This window comes from Arvicanthis niloticus, chromosome 11 (assembly GCF_011762505.2).
Source record: "Arvicanthis niloticus isolate mArvNil1 chromosome 11, mArvNil1.pat.X, whole genome shotgun sequence".
NCBI classification, from domain to species: domain Eukaryota; kingdom Metazoa; phylum Chordata; class Mammalia; order Rodentia; family Muridae; genus Arvicanthis; species Arvicanthis niloticus.
This window is the reverse complement of record NC_047668.1, coordinates 77,954,843-77,972,370: the sequence shown is the minus strand read 5'-3', so window position 1 is coordinate 77,972,370 and position 17,528 is coordinate 77,954,843. Positions and strand designations below refer to the sequence as shown.

Here is a 17,528-nt window from a genome sequence, read left to right as displayed (position 1 = left end):
GTGTGGGGGGTGTGGGGGGTGGGGTAGACAAGAATTCCAAAATTCCTCTTCAGGACAAGAGGACCAAGCTAGTCAGGGCAGAGCCAAGGGTGGTTAGCCAAGGAGACCAGTTGAAGAGGGACTCATACCAACCCTGAGACTGTTGGGGTGTTTTGTTTTGTTTTGTTTTTGTTGTGTATTCTTTTTCTGACTAAGGCTATGGATTCTTTGACCATCTGAGTGTTCAGCATAAAAACAACATTCCTTACCTAAGGCTGCACAAAGTCCTCCCTGCGGAGAAACAGCCATCTAGGCCTCTTGTGTTTTGTAAGACTACTTCTAGGGAGGATAGGGAATCCTGCAGGGCCATGATGGGCTTTTCCATCTCCTGTATATTTGCATCTATAGCCATCCATAGGGCCTTTTAATTTTTATCCTGAGTTATTGGGGCTTAGGCCCCTGTACTAGCAGCTCCTGCCAGCCCTATGCCAAGGACAGAATCTAGTAACAGTGGAAATGGCCACTCTTTTTACCTGATTATTTGAAAGCAGTTGGTTCGGTGAAGTGGGACCTTGCTGGGGCAAAAGAATGGAGGGTCCTGATGAGGGAGCAATGGTGGGCTGAGGCAGAGGTGAGGGGTGGTTGGCTAGGCCTTCTTGGGCCTAAGGGGACCATGGGTCTCAAGAGGCTACCTTAGAGCAATTAGACAGTGTAAGAGTCCCAGATCATAGGCAGAGATGTAAAGTCTTAGTCCCCGTGTCTTTCTAACAGTCCAGTCAGCCTTCTAGCCAGCTGTGAACTTGATGGCAAGCTATTGCACTGCCCCTTCCTCCCCCACCCCCCCGCCCTGGGCACTCAGATAGTAAAGGGGCTCAAAACAAAGCCCACAAGTCTCTCTCCTAAGAGGCTGAGTATCCTTTCTCTGTGTGTGTGTGTGTGTGTGTGTGTGTGTGTGTGTGTGTGTGTGTTTGAGATTTGTTTGTTTTTTTTTTTTTTTTTGTATGAGTACACTGTAGCTATCTTCAGACACACCACAAGAAGGCATCAAATATCATTACAGATGGTTGTGAGCCACCATGTGGTTGCTGGGAATTGAACTCAGGACCTCTGGAAGAGCAGTCAGTGCCCTTAACTGCTGGGCCATCTCTCCAGCTGTCCCCCCTCCCCCCAGTATCCTTTCTTATGCAGCCTGAAGTGTCTGTGTATCCCCAAACCAGGTCACAGTGATGAGGTCATCTTTGATGGGCAGCTAGTAGCTGGTGCAGCAAAGCACCTGAGTGGTTCTTAGCCTGGCAGGTGGGGCAGTGTGATCAACTAAGTGTCCTAAGTCAAATATTTTGTACCATGCCCCTTGCAGCAATTCTTTCAGTTTTCAGTGACCCAGGTGTCAATAAAACTTGATGAATCTATTGGATGAGTTGCTTAGCAGACTCCTTAGGTAGGGTGGTGCAGCCTTCAGAGGTCGGCAACCATCCATCTCTTCTGGAAACACCTGATCTGGATTGTCTTCAGCAGTATATTCAGGGATGGCTGGGAGCACAGGGGCATGGAAACTTAGTAGGATGTTGATGGTGGAAGCTTGGGTGGCCTCCCTTTCAGCTTTGTCAGCTAGCCTGTTCCCTTGAGCTGTTTCTACTGTCCCGTTCTGATACCTGGGGCAATGAATTATGGCGACTTTGAGAGGAAGCCATAATGCCTTCAATAAAGCAAGTATTTCTTCCTTATTTTTGATGGTTTTTCCTTCAGCAATCAATAATCCCCTCTCAGTAAATGGACCAGTGTACATGAGCCATAGCAAGGGCATATCAGCAGATACGCTGTCAGTGTAGATGATGGCTATGGCGCCTTTTGCCAGCTTTAAAGTCTAGGTTAGAGCCTTTACTTTAGCTTTCTAGGCTGAAGTTCCTGGCAGCAAAGCAGTTGTCCAAATAACCGAGTCCAGGTCCACCACTGCTGCCCCTGCATACCTGATTCCATTCTGGATGAAGCTGCTCCAATCCGTGAAGTAAATACATATTTTCTGCATCTGGCCAAGGTATGTCAGTCAAGTCCAGCCTGATGTTGTAGTGTGCCCCAGAACTATAGAGCAATTAGGCTGCATGTCTGAGATGGGTCAGGTGGCAGCGTGGCTGGGTTTAGGGCAGATGATGAGTTATATCTTAAGAAGAATTCACAAGTAGAGCCTGAAAGTGCACCAGTCTAACGTTCGACAGCTATCGCCTGGGTGAGTTCTTGAGGGTCCCCATGGCATAGCATGGGTGTGGTGATAACAAGTCCTGCCGCACAGCTGCTTTGTTCTCCTCCTTCACTAGCAGGGCAGTGCCAGCTATAATCTGGAGGTAGGCTGGCTGTCCGTAGGCCACCAGGTCCAGCTCCTTAGATGAGTGAGCCATAGGTCTTCTCCATGGTCCCAAGGTTCGAGTGAGTACCCTCTTCGCTATGTCCTTTCCCTCATCCACATACAGCTGGAAAGCTCTGTGAATGTCTGGGAGGGCCGGGGCTGGTCCCTGCAATAGGCTCTAATAGGTGGATCTGATTTCAAGGCTAGCCTGGTCTAAGAATAGTTCCAAGACAGCCAAGGCTACACAGAGAAACCCTGTCTTGAAAAAAAATTAAGTTGAAGTTGAAAATTTTAAATGTTAAGTAAAATAATGTATTTTCTTACAACTTCCTCTGGCTTTAGATTTTTTTATTTTTTCAGACTTAACATATAGACCTTATGATTTCCCCAAATCTGATTTCCCCCCCTAAGGAAACTTAAGAATGTTAAAATTCTGTTATGTGTTTGTGTATGTGTATGTGTGTGTGTATATATGTATATATATGTGTATATGTGTGTATATATGTGTATATGTGTATATATATGTATATGTGTGTATATATGCATATATATGTATATACAGATATGCGTATATTTGCATATATGTGTATATACACATATGCATATATATGCATATACACATATACACATCTATATATACATATACACACACACATATATATACATATATGTCTTTGCTTAGTTCATTTTTTCAAAAGTCTGAAAGGTTATTAATTTTCAAATACATACATAGGGAGAAAACTAAAATGAAAACGTACTGCAACAACTTGAGAATTTCCTACTGTAGTAGTCCATTTGAATTCTTGAATCATTAACGAAAGGAATATAGTTAAATGTAGCAAACGATTAGGAAGGTAAAGTTGGAATGTCAGCCGCATCACTTCTGCATGTCCTGTCATCATCATACAAGGAAGCAGGTGCATGTGCAGCCTTCTAAAACAAAGGTTTTAGCATGGTTGGAGCCAGGAGTGGTATTGTACACCTTTAATCCCAGAACACAAGAGGCAAAGGGAGGCAGATCTCTGTGAGCTCAAGGCCAGCCTGGTCTGTTTGATAAAAACCTGTCTCAAAAAACAAAAGCCAAAGATAGAAAGAAAGAGATCATGCTTTGGAAATTGATTTTTCTTGTTCTTAGTTAATATTGGTGCTTGTGTGCTAAAGGAAGTACCTTTAATGCTTACTTAATAAATCACATGATTTATTTAGCTACGCTCTTAAGTAAAGATAAAGTGGGAGACTGATACTTTTCATAAGCCATCACGAATACATTTCACTGTGTCCTCATCTATTCACATTGGATCTTTAGCTTTATCATTATAATGTATTTGATTAAATATATTAATGCAAATTAATAAAAAATAATATCTTTCTTACTTGAAGAAACAAACTTTAGGTATTAAACAAGTGATTTTTGCCTTTTTTAAAAAGGTTACATAACAGCATGGGGTTATTACTTATTGACTTTAAAACGTTAATAAAATGAAAGCATTTTATTCCATTTTGTTGTTTCCTTCTGACATACTTTTGTATAACCATCTCATAATTTGTAAGTATGGAAAAAATGAAGTTTATGTAAAATCTGTGAATATGAATTAATTTTATTTTAAAAGATTATTCTCTACAATCACAAAAAAGAATCCCCTCCCCCCAAAAAGTCTTCATTTTTATACTAAAAAAATTCTTGGAATTTAACTCCTATTAGTGTTATACCAAATTTAAATATGTAATATAAAACCAAATTTTTATTTATTGTTCAAGACATTTAAAATACATTATTATGTAATTGATACAAAAATACTATGTGAGAAAACTTACTTGTCTTAACAATGACCAAATTATTTTGAGTCTTGAACTTTACACACTTTCTGCTTGAGCAGACTCTAAGGTGAGTGTGTTAGGAAAGACAACAAGGTGAGCATTATTGTGGTTTTCATGGTATGTGTGAGATGTACTTGTGGCTAGGTTCTGTAGGAAATGAAGTGATGTTTACTAAGCACATCTGTCTTCTCTGTTTTCAGTGCTTCTTCATCGCCTCACTACTTCAGCTCTGTTCTGAAGCAGAGTCAAGTGCAAACTCTTAAAGGTATGTGTGAGCCATCGATCTGGGGGTTTAAACTTTTTTCTAATTGTTGGAGATTAAGGAATAAACTTCTAGAGAAAAAGTAAAAGTCACCTTTTATCGATATTTGGTATGATGTATACATGCTTTTTTCCAGTGACTTATAATGGACAGGCGTTTTATGCCTCCTTCATTGGTTTTATTTTTTCCTTGGACGTGGCTTTTAATTTCTTAGTAATATTATCATTGGAGTTTCTTTTTCCTATTATTATGTGGCCCATGATAATGTTATATTATATATACATATATTACTCCTTTGATTTTGCCAACTGGTTTTAATCATAAAATACTTGTGACCCTGTGTTAAAGAATTTTACCATCCCTTAGATTTGAATATAGTTCAGAATATTTTTTTACAGGTTACGACTAAAGGGCTTTAATTTAATTGACTTCTTTTCAAGGAATTTTGGGGTTCTTGCCCCCCCACTTTCATTTTTATGGCATTTTCATACATAGTGGGTTCTGGCTGATCTTCCCTAACCCCTTCTGCCTGCCATTGTCCCTGTTGCCACCTAACTCTTTCATTTCCAGTGCTCTTCCTTCTTTTTTGTTTTTGTTGATTTGTATTGTTGTTTGTTTGTTTGTGAGACAATTTGTGTAACCTTTGTTGGCCTGGAACTCTTAGGCAGACATGCTAACCCCAAACTCACAGAGATCCGGATTCTGCCTCCTAAGTGCTAGGATTACAGGCTGTGTCACCACACCTGCTCATCCACCTCTGTGTTGATGTCACATGTGTTTATTGCCCTCTCTATCATTCTCCCTTCTCGTGGGGCCCTTACCAATGCCCCCACATCTACACTGCCTTCACTTCTCACCTGGACACTCATATGTGAAGTTAGAGGCTGAGCTCCATATGGGAGAGAGCACGCTCTATTTTGTCTTTGTGGGCCAGGGTTACTTCACTGTTCCTTTACTGCTGCGTGAAATTCTGTTGTGTGTATGTACGTTTTCAGTATCCACTCATCTGCCTGTGGACACCTAGCTAATGGTATTGCTTTGCTACTGTGAATAAATACATCAGTAATGAACATATAGATGTACCAGTATCTCTGTAGTCAGATACCTCCTTTGAGTGTATACCCAAGAGTGCTATAGCTGGTCATACAAATTTCTACCTTTAGTCTTTTGGGAAATTTCCACACTGATTTTCATAGTAGCTGCAGGGGTGAGTAAAGGTGACCCTTTTTTCATGGTCACCACTTGTCATTTGTTTTCTTGATGGCAGCCACTCTGACATTGTTGAGATAGAACCTCGGAGGCTTTTTTAAAAACACAAAACTAACAGTGTCATACAGCGCAGTATGAGACTGGCCTCTTGCTATGACCTTGAACTTCTGCCTCCATCTCCAGAATATTGGCCTAACAGGCCTGCACCACCGTGCCAGCTTTATGTGGTTCTGAGGCTGAGTCCAAGGCTTCATTCATGCTAGGTAAACACTGCACCCAGGCTGCATTCCCAGCCTTCCCTGGTGAGTTTTTTGATTTGGTTGTTTACCACGAAACTCTTTTTTAAGTCCTTTGGATATACTAGGAACAAATTCTCCTTCCTGTATAGTTGGAAAAGGTCCTCTTCCATCCTTCCTCATTCAGAATCAGTTGTTAACTGTTATGTACAAAGCAGTTTGACTGGGAGAGTTCCCATTTGTCTATTGTTGGTCTTGCTTCCTTTGTGACTGTCCTTATTAGAAAGTCCTTATCTATGCCTACACCTCCAGGAGTTTGTCCCACTTTTTCCTCTAGCAACACCAGAACTGAGGGAACGCTTTTGTGTTGTAAGAAATTTATTTCTTTTCTTTAAGTGTTGAGGTCAAAGCCTTGTCCAGGTTAGCAGGCTCCACAGCACAGTGTGAGCCCTCAGAGCTCTTGGAAGGACTGGGTTGATTCCTTGCTCATAATTAATCGGTAGATTAGTACACCACATTTCTGTAGTGTTGCTATTTCAATTCTTAAATATTACCATGACCTGAAAATGAAAAACCTTGCAAGAGATGCCTTTCTGTTGTCAGATATTTTGCCTCTTTGAAACTTACAAGCTGAGCTTTGACAGTATTGTGCTTTCTATAAAAATAATGGAAAGAGAGGCTTTAGAGAAAACATAACAAAGAATCGTAGTGGTTCTGAAGACCCCCAAACTCGGGAGACCCTTCCTCAAGTCTCAGGAAATCACGACCACCCAAAGATCACAAGAAACCATACCTGGATGCAATCAGCAGATGTTTATTGGGGAGAGTTGGCTAGCCAAGGTCAAAACTGCTCTCCACGCAGGAACAGAATTTTGACAAAAGGCCAGCAAGCTGGGGGGGGAAGGGGGGGGGGCGGGGGTGGTTTATAGTATGGGGTGGGGAAAGGAAGGAATTTTCACATGGTTACACCTGATTGGTTGTTTTACAAATTTCAAACATAAGCAGGCTGTAACACTGGGAAAACCTCAAAGGGGGGGGGGGGGGTCGGTAACCAAGAACAGTGGAAAGTTAGCTACTTCTTGGAACCACCCAGATGACTTGCATCTTTCTCTGTGGTCAGGAATGTCTTTTTGCTTTGGGCCTTCCCCACCCTGAGGCTTGAGGAATGTTAATCCAGCAAGTGTCCTCTGATTCAGGGATAATGCCCTCCAGGGAATGTGTCCTGGGGCAGTTTAGGCCTGAAATCTTACATCCAGTTCCACTTTCTGGAACTTGCATTCTTTTGCTCAGGTCTAGGGTAAAGAAAAAGCCTGCATATGTTTCATAAAACGGTCTTTATAATTTTTCACTCTACAGATGGAATGGGTTTCTGATACTCATCTGCCTCCAGTAAAGCAGGTGTCTTCCTGTCACCTGCATGGGTACCTGGGATTTCTCTTTACCTTTAGGTATTGATGAGATGCCTTTCTTTTTCCCTCCTGCATGTTGTTCTTCAATCATGGTGGTTACCTCTCTCCTCCGTCGCCCGGGAAACCTCAGCCCCACCTGTGTCTCTTACTCAGCTATTGGCTGTCGACATCTTTATTCACCAATCAGAATTAACGTGGGGCGGGTTCCCAGGAGCTGCATGCAGACTCCAGGTCTGGAGGGCCATACTTTGCATTACAATAGACAACATCTCAACATACCTTTTGTGAATTCTGGGGATGTTCTTAGAATCTATTCTTGCTCTTATTTCACTCCATTCAAATTTTGTTTCTTCTTATGGAGTCACTTGTAGTTCCAGCCTGTTTTTCCCACTGGAGCAAAGGTCTCCATTCCTCTCTGTGAGGCTTGCAAATGTCATCTCTGTTGCTACCAGCAGCTTCTTCCTTTCATCCCTTGCTTGGGAGTATTAAGCTTACTTCCCTAGCCACAGTGACTAGGTGAGGAGTGAGGTTGACATTCGAGACTAATAGCATTTTTGAGACAGTATTTCTCACTGTATCCCAGGCTAGTCTGGAATTCATGATTCCTGTGCCCCTGTTGGAATACCCAGTGTTGGGTCATTTTGTAAATCCTGTGAAGTAACATACACCTAATTCTAAACTCCAGAAGCAGAGGATTGGGATTCTTAGGCTAGTCTGAGGCCTGTCTCTACAAAGAAACAAGCAAGCAAACAGGATATATAGTGCTGGGGCTGAAGAGAACATACATGCAGGAAAAACACCTATATACATAAAATAAAATACTTCTGTTTACAAAGTATCAGTAAGAATTGTTTGTGCTTTGACTATATATATATAGAGAGAGAGACAGAGAGACAGAGGGGGGAGGGGTTGGCAGCTTTCTTTTTTTGAGTGAAAAAGAAATCTTATTGGAGCCTTAACACTCATTCAAGGAAAATCAGATACTGAAAATTTTGATGTAGTCACTGTAATGAAGCTTTATGAAGTAAGGCTCATGTAGTCTGAACTTTTTTGTATTGGTGTATAAGTGTGAGGCTTACAGTGGAGAAACAAGTCTTTCCTGAGCGGTCCATTGACAGTGAGTGTAGAGATCAGCAGGCACAAGGTAGTTCCCTGTCTGTTGACAGAATGAACAAGGTCATTTGCTATGTCAGTTCTAAGTAAGTAATAACTATGATATATTTGTGTTGAATTCTTATTGTGTCAAAACTGATTCTAAAATTAATATAGTGCTGTATACAAAGTATCTTTTATATAAAAATATGCAGAGATGATTGTATTTGTACTTGGATGAGCCTCCTAAATTTAGATAGATGTTCCATAACAAAGCTACACAGTGAATATCACCAACAAAAAAGATGACCTGGCACACCAGCATAGACATGAGCATGTGTGTATGTGCACACATATAAGACCCTGTAGTGCTTATAGGCGTTTGTATAAGTATGGCTGAACATGATCAATATTTTGATCCTACAGTAAATTAATTTAGCATTTAAAAGTTCAGGTCATAGAGTGACCAGTTACATATATTCTTAATCTTGCAACTATTGTGTAATAAATATATTTTATAACAATAAGGTTATCCAAGGTAAATGCTAAAAAGTAGTATTATGCATTCTTGCTAATTTAGTTTAGAGGGAGGTAACCTTTGAAAGGCAGTGGTTGTTCACATTCATTTTGAATGAAGAAAGGCACACTTACTGCTTGCATCTCTCCATTATATTTGACATAATGCCCTTGATAAACTCTTCATAATCTTAAAGGAAAACACAAATTGCACAATAATATGAGCTTAGGATGTAGCTCGGTTGGTAGAACGCTTTTCTTGAATTTCTGTCTCCATATCCACTGGGAGTAGTAGTGAGTGCCTGGAATCCAGTACGTAAGAGGCTGAAGCTGCAGGATCCAGAGTTCGGTGTCATCCTCAACTATATGAGACTTTGTTTCAAAATTGTGTGCATATATGGTGTGTGGGGTGTGCTAGTTTTTTTTTTTTTTTTTTTTTTTTTTTTTTTTTTTTTTTTTTTTTTTTTTTGAGACAGAGTCTCACTAAGTAGCTGTGACAGGTCTGGAACTTGATATGTAGAACAGGTTGGTTTTATCCTTTTGGTTGTGAGCCTAGCCTTCTAGGATGAGCCTTCTTTCCAGCTACAGGTTGATTTTGAAAAAGATGTGCCTTTGCTTCCTGAGTGCTGGTGTTGAAGGTGTGTATCAAGACTCTGGGCCGTTCAAGTCCTCATGCTGGCCATCTTAGACATGTGCGGTGCTTACAAAAGCTCCTCAGGAAGAACATTAATGCTGTTGCTCTTTTCCATTTTCAGAATCTGATATTGATGCCGCCACTGCAATGATACTTTTAAATACTTCAATAGAACAAGAGATTTTAGAATGTAAGCAATCATCCTTTCTTTTGAAAATAAATTTTATAAATGCTTTTTCAAACTAATGATGTAAAATATAAGATGACTAAATGTCATAACAGAATCCTTTCTTTCCTACTAAATTGTGTATTAATCTGAATGACTCGGTTTCTTTTTTTCTTTTTAATTCTATTTTACTTATTCACTTTACATCCTGCTCGCTGCCCTCCTCCTGGTCACCCCCACCCACAATGATTCAATTTCTATTTCTATGAACATTTGCAAAAGTAAAGTTAAGGCTGTGAGAAATCATTGTGTTAATTGAGAAATATAGGGAGGAAGATGCTTTTCAGATAAACTTGAAGAGCTAAAAGGAAAGATGAAAGCTCAGGTCAGTCCCATGTACCTGCGTGGAAAACTGATTCTCAGGGGTTGTGTCCCCTGACTTTAATAGAGTGCGCATACACATACAGAAAACAATTTTTTAAAGGTTATTTAAATTTTGGAATAGGAGTATTAAGGCACAAATTACAAAGTCTATTAAGAAAAGATGGACAAATGTAATTAAAGACAACAGAGTATGTTTGAGAACAAAACAGCATAATCAGGTGGTAGTGCTGAGCCCCTGTAGGCTCAGCTCCTGGAGACTGGGGCGAGAAGATCAGGAGTTGAGGCTAGACAACACATGTGAGATTACCTGGGACACCTGAGACCCTGTCTCAGAACACATAAATGAGTCTGGAAGGCTGCAGATTTCAGCATGGGTTAGAAGGCTTGCCTCACACATGCCAGGCCCTGGGCACATTTGACCCCCCAATCCTAGCACCACAAAAAATAAAGTAAGAAAAGGAAGGCAGGTTACAGAAGAATTCTTCTGAGCTATGTATAGTAAGCAGAAGCTCCATACCGAGCCTGTGTGTTGAAGAGTGCAACAAGTGAGAAATAAGCAACTAGGACTCACAACTGCCATGCTAGTCTGTGGGGAAGAGAAGGGAGAAAGACTGAGCCAGAGGTAGTGGAAGTATCGTGTCTTTCAGACACAGCAGTACTGAAAAGGCTGTATAGGTTCAATACAGACAAATCCCTGCACTAAGAAGAGAATTGGGCACAGAGGCCCACCCCTAACCAAGAAGCTGGTTCATACTAGAAAGGGTTTCTCTCCAAATGTAGGCCTCATGTCCAGGGGCAGTGTTTTGTTTTTGTTTTTTATTTTATTTTTGTCTTATTGTATTTGTTTGGTTTAGTTAATCTATTTTTTATTTTTAGTTTTTGTATTTTGTTTTTATTCTGAGAGGAGGGAGAGTAAAGTTGGGAGGGTGGGTGGGGAGGAAAATCAGGAAAAAGAAAGAATGCGATAAACCCATATGGTACTAAAATATATAAATAAAAACATTTTAAAATAAAAAAATTAAGAACAAGACAGAAGAAAAGTTAGTAAAATATATGAAAGTGAGTTTTAAAAGAAGGAATATGGACAGATGTAAAATAATTAAGATATCTTTCAAATGTAAATGATTGCTATTGTAACATGAAAATAGGTTTGTTTTCATACACTGGGTTGTTACAGCCATCCCAAGGTTAATTTGACCCTACTTGAATTTAAGATACACTTCCCTTTTTACTCAGAACTTGTGTTTGCTATTCCTCCTACAAATCCTGTGGGTGTAAAGGGTATCCAACAAACTTGATTGCTGCAGGGTTATTTGTACCAGTGCAAACTTAGAAACAATGTAAATACTCACAAGGACATTGTTAAGCAGTGGTGTGGTCATATTGAGACATTTGCAAATAGTTCAAAGTAACTTTTATGTTCCATGGAAAGGTCAGGCTGCCTTTCAAATGGTTTTTCAGCCAGGCAGTGGTGGCACACGCCTTTAATCCCAGCACTTGGGAGGCAGAGGCAGGCGTGTTCGAGGCCAGCCTGGTCTACAGAGTGAGTTCCAGGACAGCCAGGACTACACAGAGAAACCCTGTCTCGAAAAACAAAACAAACAAAAAAACAAAACAAAACAAAAAAACAAATGGTTTTTCAATGTCTCTGACTAATGACTATAGATAGAATCAGATACTGGGGAGACCCTACAGAACTATATTCCAAGTTCATGCTACTCAAAAGTGAGTTTTCAGGCTTACAATCAAATGCCTCTGACTAGTTGATTCAAATTCTGTTTCCCACAGGTGAGAAGCCTCTGCCTCTTAAAACACCACTGCAGAAAAAGCGGAGCTACGGCAGCGCGTTCAGTGTCCCCAGTGCTGTGCAGCTTCAGGGGAGCCAATCTGCAGCCTCCAGCATTGACCCAAAAGCAGACCATAATTACAGTGCCAGCAGCGTGGCAGCCCAGCGTTGCGCATCCAGGGCTAGCATGTCTTCCCTTTCTTCTGTAGATGAGGTATATGAATTCATCCCGAAGAGTAGCCACGGAGGGAGTGATGGCAGCGAAGGCTTCCACAGTGAGGAGGAGACAGACGCTGAGGATGAGGAGGATCCTCTTGGAGACAGTGGCTATGCACCACAGCCTCATGAGGACAGCACTCAGAAGGGACAACCAGGCAAAAAGATTCCCAAACAGTCATGTCAAGAGATTGATGAGGAGCTCAAAGAAGCCGCTGGGTCACTGCTCCACCTTGCTGGAATCCGCACCTGCCTTGGTTCCCTAATAAGTACTGCAAAGGCACAAAGTCAAAAACACCGGAAAAAGTAGAAATACTTCGAGAGTGAAGGTCTTTTAAAGTGTGGCAATACTCTTCTACTTAACTTTTTACAAGGGATATCAGAGCCATATCGGACCTCTTTAGCTTGAGGGTGGGGGAGGGGTGCCACTTGGGGTGCCACTTGTTTCTTTCTAAATATTTTTTGGTTACTTTTCTTTTTTTGTTTAATTAAACAGTTGCTCTTAGGATCATGCCTAATTGTAAATCTGACATAAAGGACCCCACAACATAATTTCTGTGAATAAGTGTCTCCCAGATTTAGAAAAATTTATATAGGAAAATCTTTAGTCTCTGTCTTAAACTCGTTGGGAAAAAAAATCTCTTTGTTAATCAGTAAAAAATTGGTAACTTGGATTTTCATTCTTCTTATTCTGCTATTAACTAGTAACTGGCATCTATCTCCTGTGCTTCTCTCCTGACACAGTACAAAAGGGTAAACTGGGGATCCTTTGTCTTACCTTGTTTTCAGCTACTCTTTGTTGCAGTATGAGTGTGGCCATCTATGAAATGGGAAGATCCTAGATGCCTAGAACTCTCTGGTGTGTAGAGAAGGTAACCGTTCTAAGGATTAGGAAGGCCATTTGGGGATGTGGCTCATCTCAAGACTCTGATTCCTCCTGCAACAGTCTCTTTGAAATGTTTTTACCTCACAGTTAATGCATAGCATCACTGGGGCCTTTACCCTTTCCCAGAGTACTCTGCAAATGTTAAAGTTTTAGCGGCTAGCTGTTTTTGTTAAGTAAAAATTGTCTGATGAGAGGATATAGGCAGAGTGTGTCATGAAATAACATTCATCTTGACACATTTGTACAGAAAGAATCTTGCATCTGTTTTCTGAACGTAGTGTAATGAAGATACATTATGACATCATAAGTAAAGGAAGGTCATTGAGGGCAAAACTTTCCAAGCTTTGTATAATTAAAATTAAATGTGTAATGAATTAGACTTAAAACATTATTAAATGTTCCTATTAAGGAAAATATAAAGATAAATATCTTCAGGGATTTCAAAATGCATATAAAAATTGGATCTTACATAAAACTTTCTGAGAAGGCGATGTAATAGCTGTATGTGCCATTAATCCATGCTGAAAGATTTTATATTACCACTTCAAAAGTGCATTGGCTAAGATATTTTAAGTATTTGAACAAAACTGCTTGTATGAGACAGTTTTTATATCACTTATACTTTGACTATAGAATTTAGAACAGTGATACTAATACTATAACTCATATATATATATTTTTTACAGTGGTGAGAGAAACTTTGGGAAAGTTTAGTCTTATTTCATGATACGTCCTGTATTCTAGACAGCGACTTTTGAATTTTTCTCATTTATATGCATATATACACTTGCTGTGTGCACACATACACAGGCTCAGGTTAGTTTCCTGCTTTCAGATGTTTTTATGACTATAAAGCATTTTCTTGGAGTTTTTTAAAGAGACAAATGTTTTTATTTTTACTTCTAATTTTTTTTTTCTGGGCAATACTGTCAAATGAGAAGAAAAACAAAAGCATGTTTCTTAATTGACAACACTTAAGCTATAATAGTATTGATACACTCCTGTTTTCCCTGTTAGTTGTAATTGAATCTGGATAGCTGAATTAATGGAATTGGTGCTACAAAAAAAAAAAAAATAGACATTTTTCTTTTATTGATAATGCAGGATAAGGAATTTGGGACTTTTTAAATTCATAAATGTTCTCTCTCCAGAAAACAGTTAAATGAAGTTAGTTTTTACTGCAGACACTGAATAAAACACCAGACAGAAGTGTGGTCTTAATCTTACCGCGGTACACGTCTTGAAGAGATGGTGGAGTTGAGTTGATAGCACGGAATTACGAAGCTAATCATCACACCCTTCTGGCTGGGCCCTTTACAGGGCACCGCATGCTGTTCTGAAAGACATGCTTTTCTGAAAGGCTCCGTCACCAGTATTTCTCTTGTCTCTGTGCAGTGGGCAAGCCGTTCTGCAATTGGAAGAAAATGATCTCAAGTATGAGGAAAGAGTTGTCCTCAGCTCCAAGAGAAAGACCTCATCAGACGTCATCTTTAGGCAGTAACTTAAATTCCTTTTTCTCCTTCAATGGCCTCTTATTTAAAGCAGCAGCCGTTAGCAAGGATGATCTGTGCCTGTGCTGCACTTAAGACTAACAAGCAGAGTTGCCTAACAACTTGCACTTAGTTCTCTTATAGGAAAAAGTGTCTGACTTTTCATTTGCTGCTGTGTTCAGGCATCCATCTCAAGGGAGAACCTTCCTAATTTGGTTCCTTATGTTATTGGAAATTATGCTTCGGTTTGGTGTGCTCAAATTGAAGCATGGCTTGGAAGCAACCAGTTGAGGAAATCTGAATTTGTTTGTTTGTTTGTTTGTTTTTTGAGACAGGGTTTCTCCATTCTGAATTTTATGAGCTAGAAATTCCCAGTAAATAACAAGCTTTGTGTAATAAACACAGCTTAGAAACCCAGGGACACCATAAATGCTTCAATAATTTAAAACTGGTTTTAGCTAAGGTATACTTTGTCTTACATCAAAATAAGAACTTTGTTGGAATCAATTCCATTTTCAATGGGTTCCTAATAGAAGATGTGTCTTAGCACTATTAACTTCATTTTTCACATTGCCAAGAGAATCAGTGTTTCTTGAGTATGTCTTTGAAATCTGTTTGTGCAATATATTACTAAAATAGTTGTTTTTTTGCTTTCAAATTTAGAATGAAACATTGCCTAGATCATTATAAAAGCCTTTTCTGTTCTCATAGCTTGACTTCTCTTAACTCAGATTCCTTTGTATATTGTAAAGTTTAGCACACGTTCTCACTGCTTTCTGAGGCATTATGTAAAGGGTTCATACTAGATTGTCAGCTAAGTATGTGTTAGCATAGTTCAAAGGTAGAGCAAGTATTGAGGGAATGCTTGTGTCTCGTAGACTGGAGGCCTTTTCAGCAGTTTAGGGTGTTGTCTCAGATGGCAGTACCTTAACGCCCTTTGAGTCTATATAAAGCAACTTTTGAGGCTTTCTGGTTTACATGTATGTTGTGGGTTTTTTTTTTTTAATTATTATTTTGAAATGTTTAAGTTTTTATTAAAGTTTACTCCAGTGTGTTAATGATGTAATCAAATATTTATTGAAAGGCAAAATAGAATATTTTAATGTTATCCCTGCCATTTTTTCAAGAATATTCTTTGCATCTAACTGCCAGTGCCATTGTCAAACTTGTTTTCAAAATTGTTGTACTTTTTTATTAAACAGAGTGCTTAATTTTAAAGTATTATGTTGCCATCATATAGTATATAAAATGTATAATTGCCAATTCATTGTAACTATTATTTATTTTTAAACTAAAGTATAAGAATACCTTTTGATTAAAGAAATTTGTTATTAAATTGTTTTCTCTTTTCTGATGTAGCATAAAAACTTGTGAGTTTAACTGCCAATAGATGACCAGCCACAAGTGAACCACTTCTCAGCTGCCAGCCTTGCGTAATAGCAGAGACAACTTACAAACGTTTAGTTTTTGTATCTAATCTGATTATTAAAATGTTTATAAAGTTTATTTTTACCAAAGATACAATTCATTATGATAAAGTTGCAGAATAAACGTCATTTTATAACATTTTTGTGCTTTCTGTTGTGAGTTTTTAATGTTAAATATCTTAACTTATATATAATATGTTATATATTTTGGTTTTTTTGTGTGTGTGTGTCTGTGTGTGTGTGTGTGTCTGTGTCTGAGTGTGTGTGTGTGTGTTCGTGTGTGTGTGTGTGTCTGTGTGTGTGTGTGTGTGTGTGTGTACCTGTCCACACTAGCATATTCATACTGGAAGTGCATGTGTGGAAATTAGGACAACTTGGGTGAGTTGGTTTTCTCCTTTCACTGTGGCTTTAGGGGCTCGAGCTCAGATGTTAGGATTTTGTGGCAAGAGCTTTTACCAGATGAACAGATGGTAAGCCCTTAGTTTATTTGTTTGTTTTTGTGTTAAGGTCCCATTACATAGCCCTAGTGACTATTGAACTCAGAATCTTCCTGTAGCAGCCATGTTAAAGCTTACAGACATATCGCCGTTACTCTAGGCTGAAGTTTTGTTACTTTTAGTGTGTGTGTGTGTGTGTGTGTGTGTGTGTACATGTATGAGTGAGAGAGAGATTGGGATTACTGGCATTTGTATGAGGATAAGGGAGCTAGAGGTAATTCCAAATAGTTATTGCCTCTTTGAAAAGCAATATGGACATTACTCAAGAAATTAAAAATAAGGTTATTACATAATCAAGTTTGTTCCCTAAACACATACTCAAAAGAATGAAAGGTACCCATCACTAGCTTGATCAACTCCATTTGGCCACTCTGATTCTTTTTACTGCCTGATCCCCTGTTGCTCTTAGGTCTCATGGCAATCCTACCAGGACAGATGAGAGCAAAATGGGAGGAATCATGATATGGTGATGCTGCCCCTCAGAGCAAGACGACTTCTCTCATGGAACCAGATTGCTCTCCTCAGTGATGACAGTAATTTGCAGATCTCCTTGCAGAAGCAGACGGAGATGTTGAGTCTGACCACTGTGCTGAGCAAAACAACATGTTCCAGCAGGCCTGCCTGCTCCCTTCTGATCTGTAAAATCCCAGTTAATGTTAGCAACTTGGAGACAGATCTGGGAGGATGTCACTAAACCTTTCCCTTTTTCTCCTAATCTGACCACATCGTACCTTTAATAGCTACTCATGTCTGATATACTGGGACAAGTGGGTAGGGGTCATCCATAGAGACTTGCAAAACCAGGGCTTCTGACCTAGAACACTGACAACATTGACAGTGACATGCGAGAGCCACTTCTAGATAGCAGCACATTGTCCATCAGCAGGCGAGTAAATAGGGAAAATAGGGAGCATGTAACAAAACATTCCTCCTTAAAAGGAGGACCTGTGACACATTACACTGGGGACAGTGTGAAGTCATGAGGTGGGATCCAGTGGGTGGGACGCAGGGAGGTCCTCCACGACAGCCACAAGATGGCAGGCCCCAATAACATGAGAAAAGTCCGTGGGTTTCCAAAACTGCTTTATTGACATTTCGGATGGTAGATGGTCTGGAGGTGCGTGCACACACACACCCAAACTCAGGGCAGATCTGAGTTAAATAGGGAGAGGGTAGGGTC

The 17,528-nt window shown here is 39.7% G+C and overlaps 1 protein-coding gene across 6 annotated transcripts in view; it reads left to right on the top strand.

Annotated features, from left to right (window-relative positions):
- Positions 1-15,990, top strand: part of Foxn2 (forkhead box N2) — a 50,553-nt gene extending 34,563 nt beyond the window's left edge. For all 6 annotated transcript variants that reach the window (XM_076942467.1, XM_076942464.1, XM_034514351.2 and 3 more), the window contains exons 4-6: positions 4,339-4,403; positions 9,618-9,686; positions 11,835-15,990. In XM_076942467.1, the coding sequence (XP_076798582.1) occupies positions 4,339-4,403; positions 9,618-9,686; positions 11,835-12,358 (658 nt within the window). In that variant the 3' untranslated portion in view covers positions 12,359-15,990. The remainder of the gene's footprint in view (positions 1-4,338; positions 4,404-9,617; positions 9,687-11,834) is intronic.
- Positions 15,991-17,528: the final 1,538 nt, after the last annotated feature.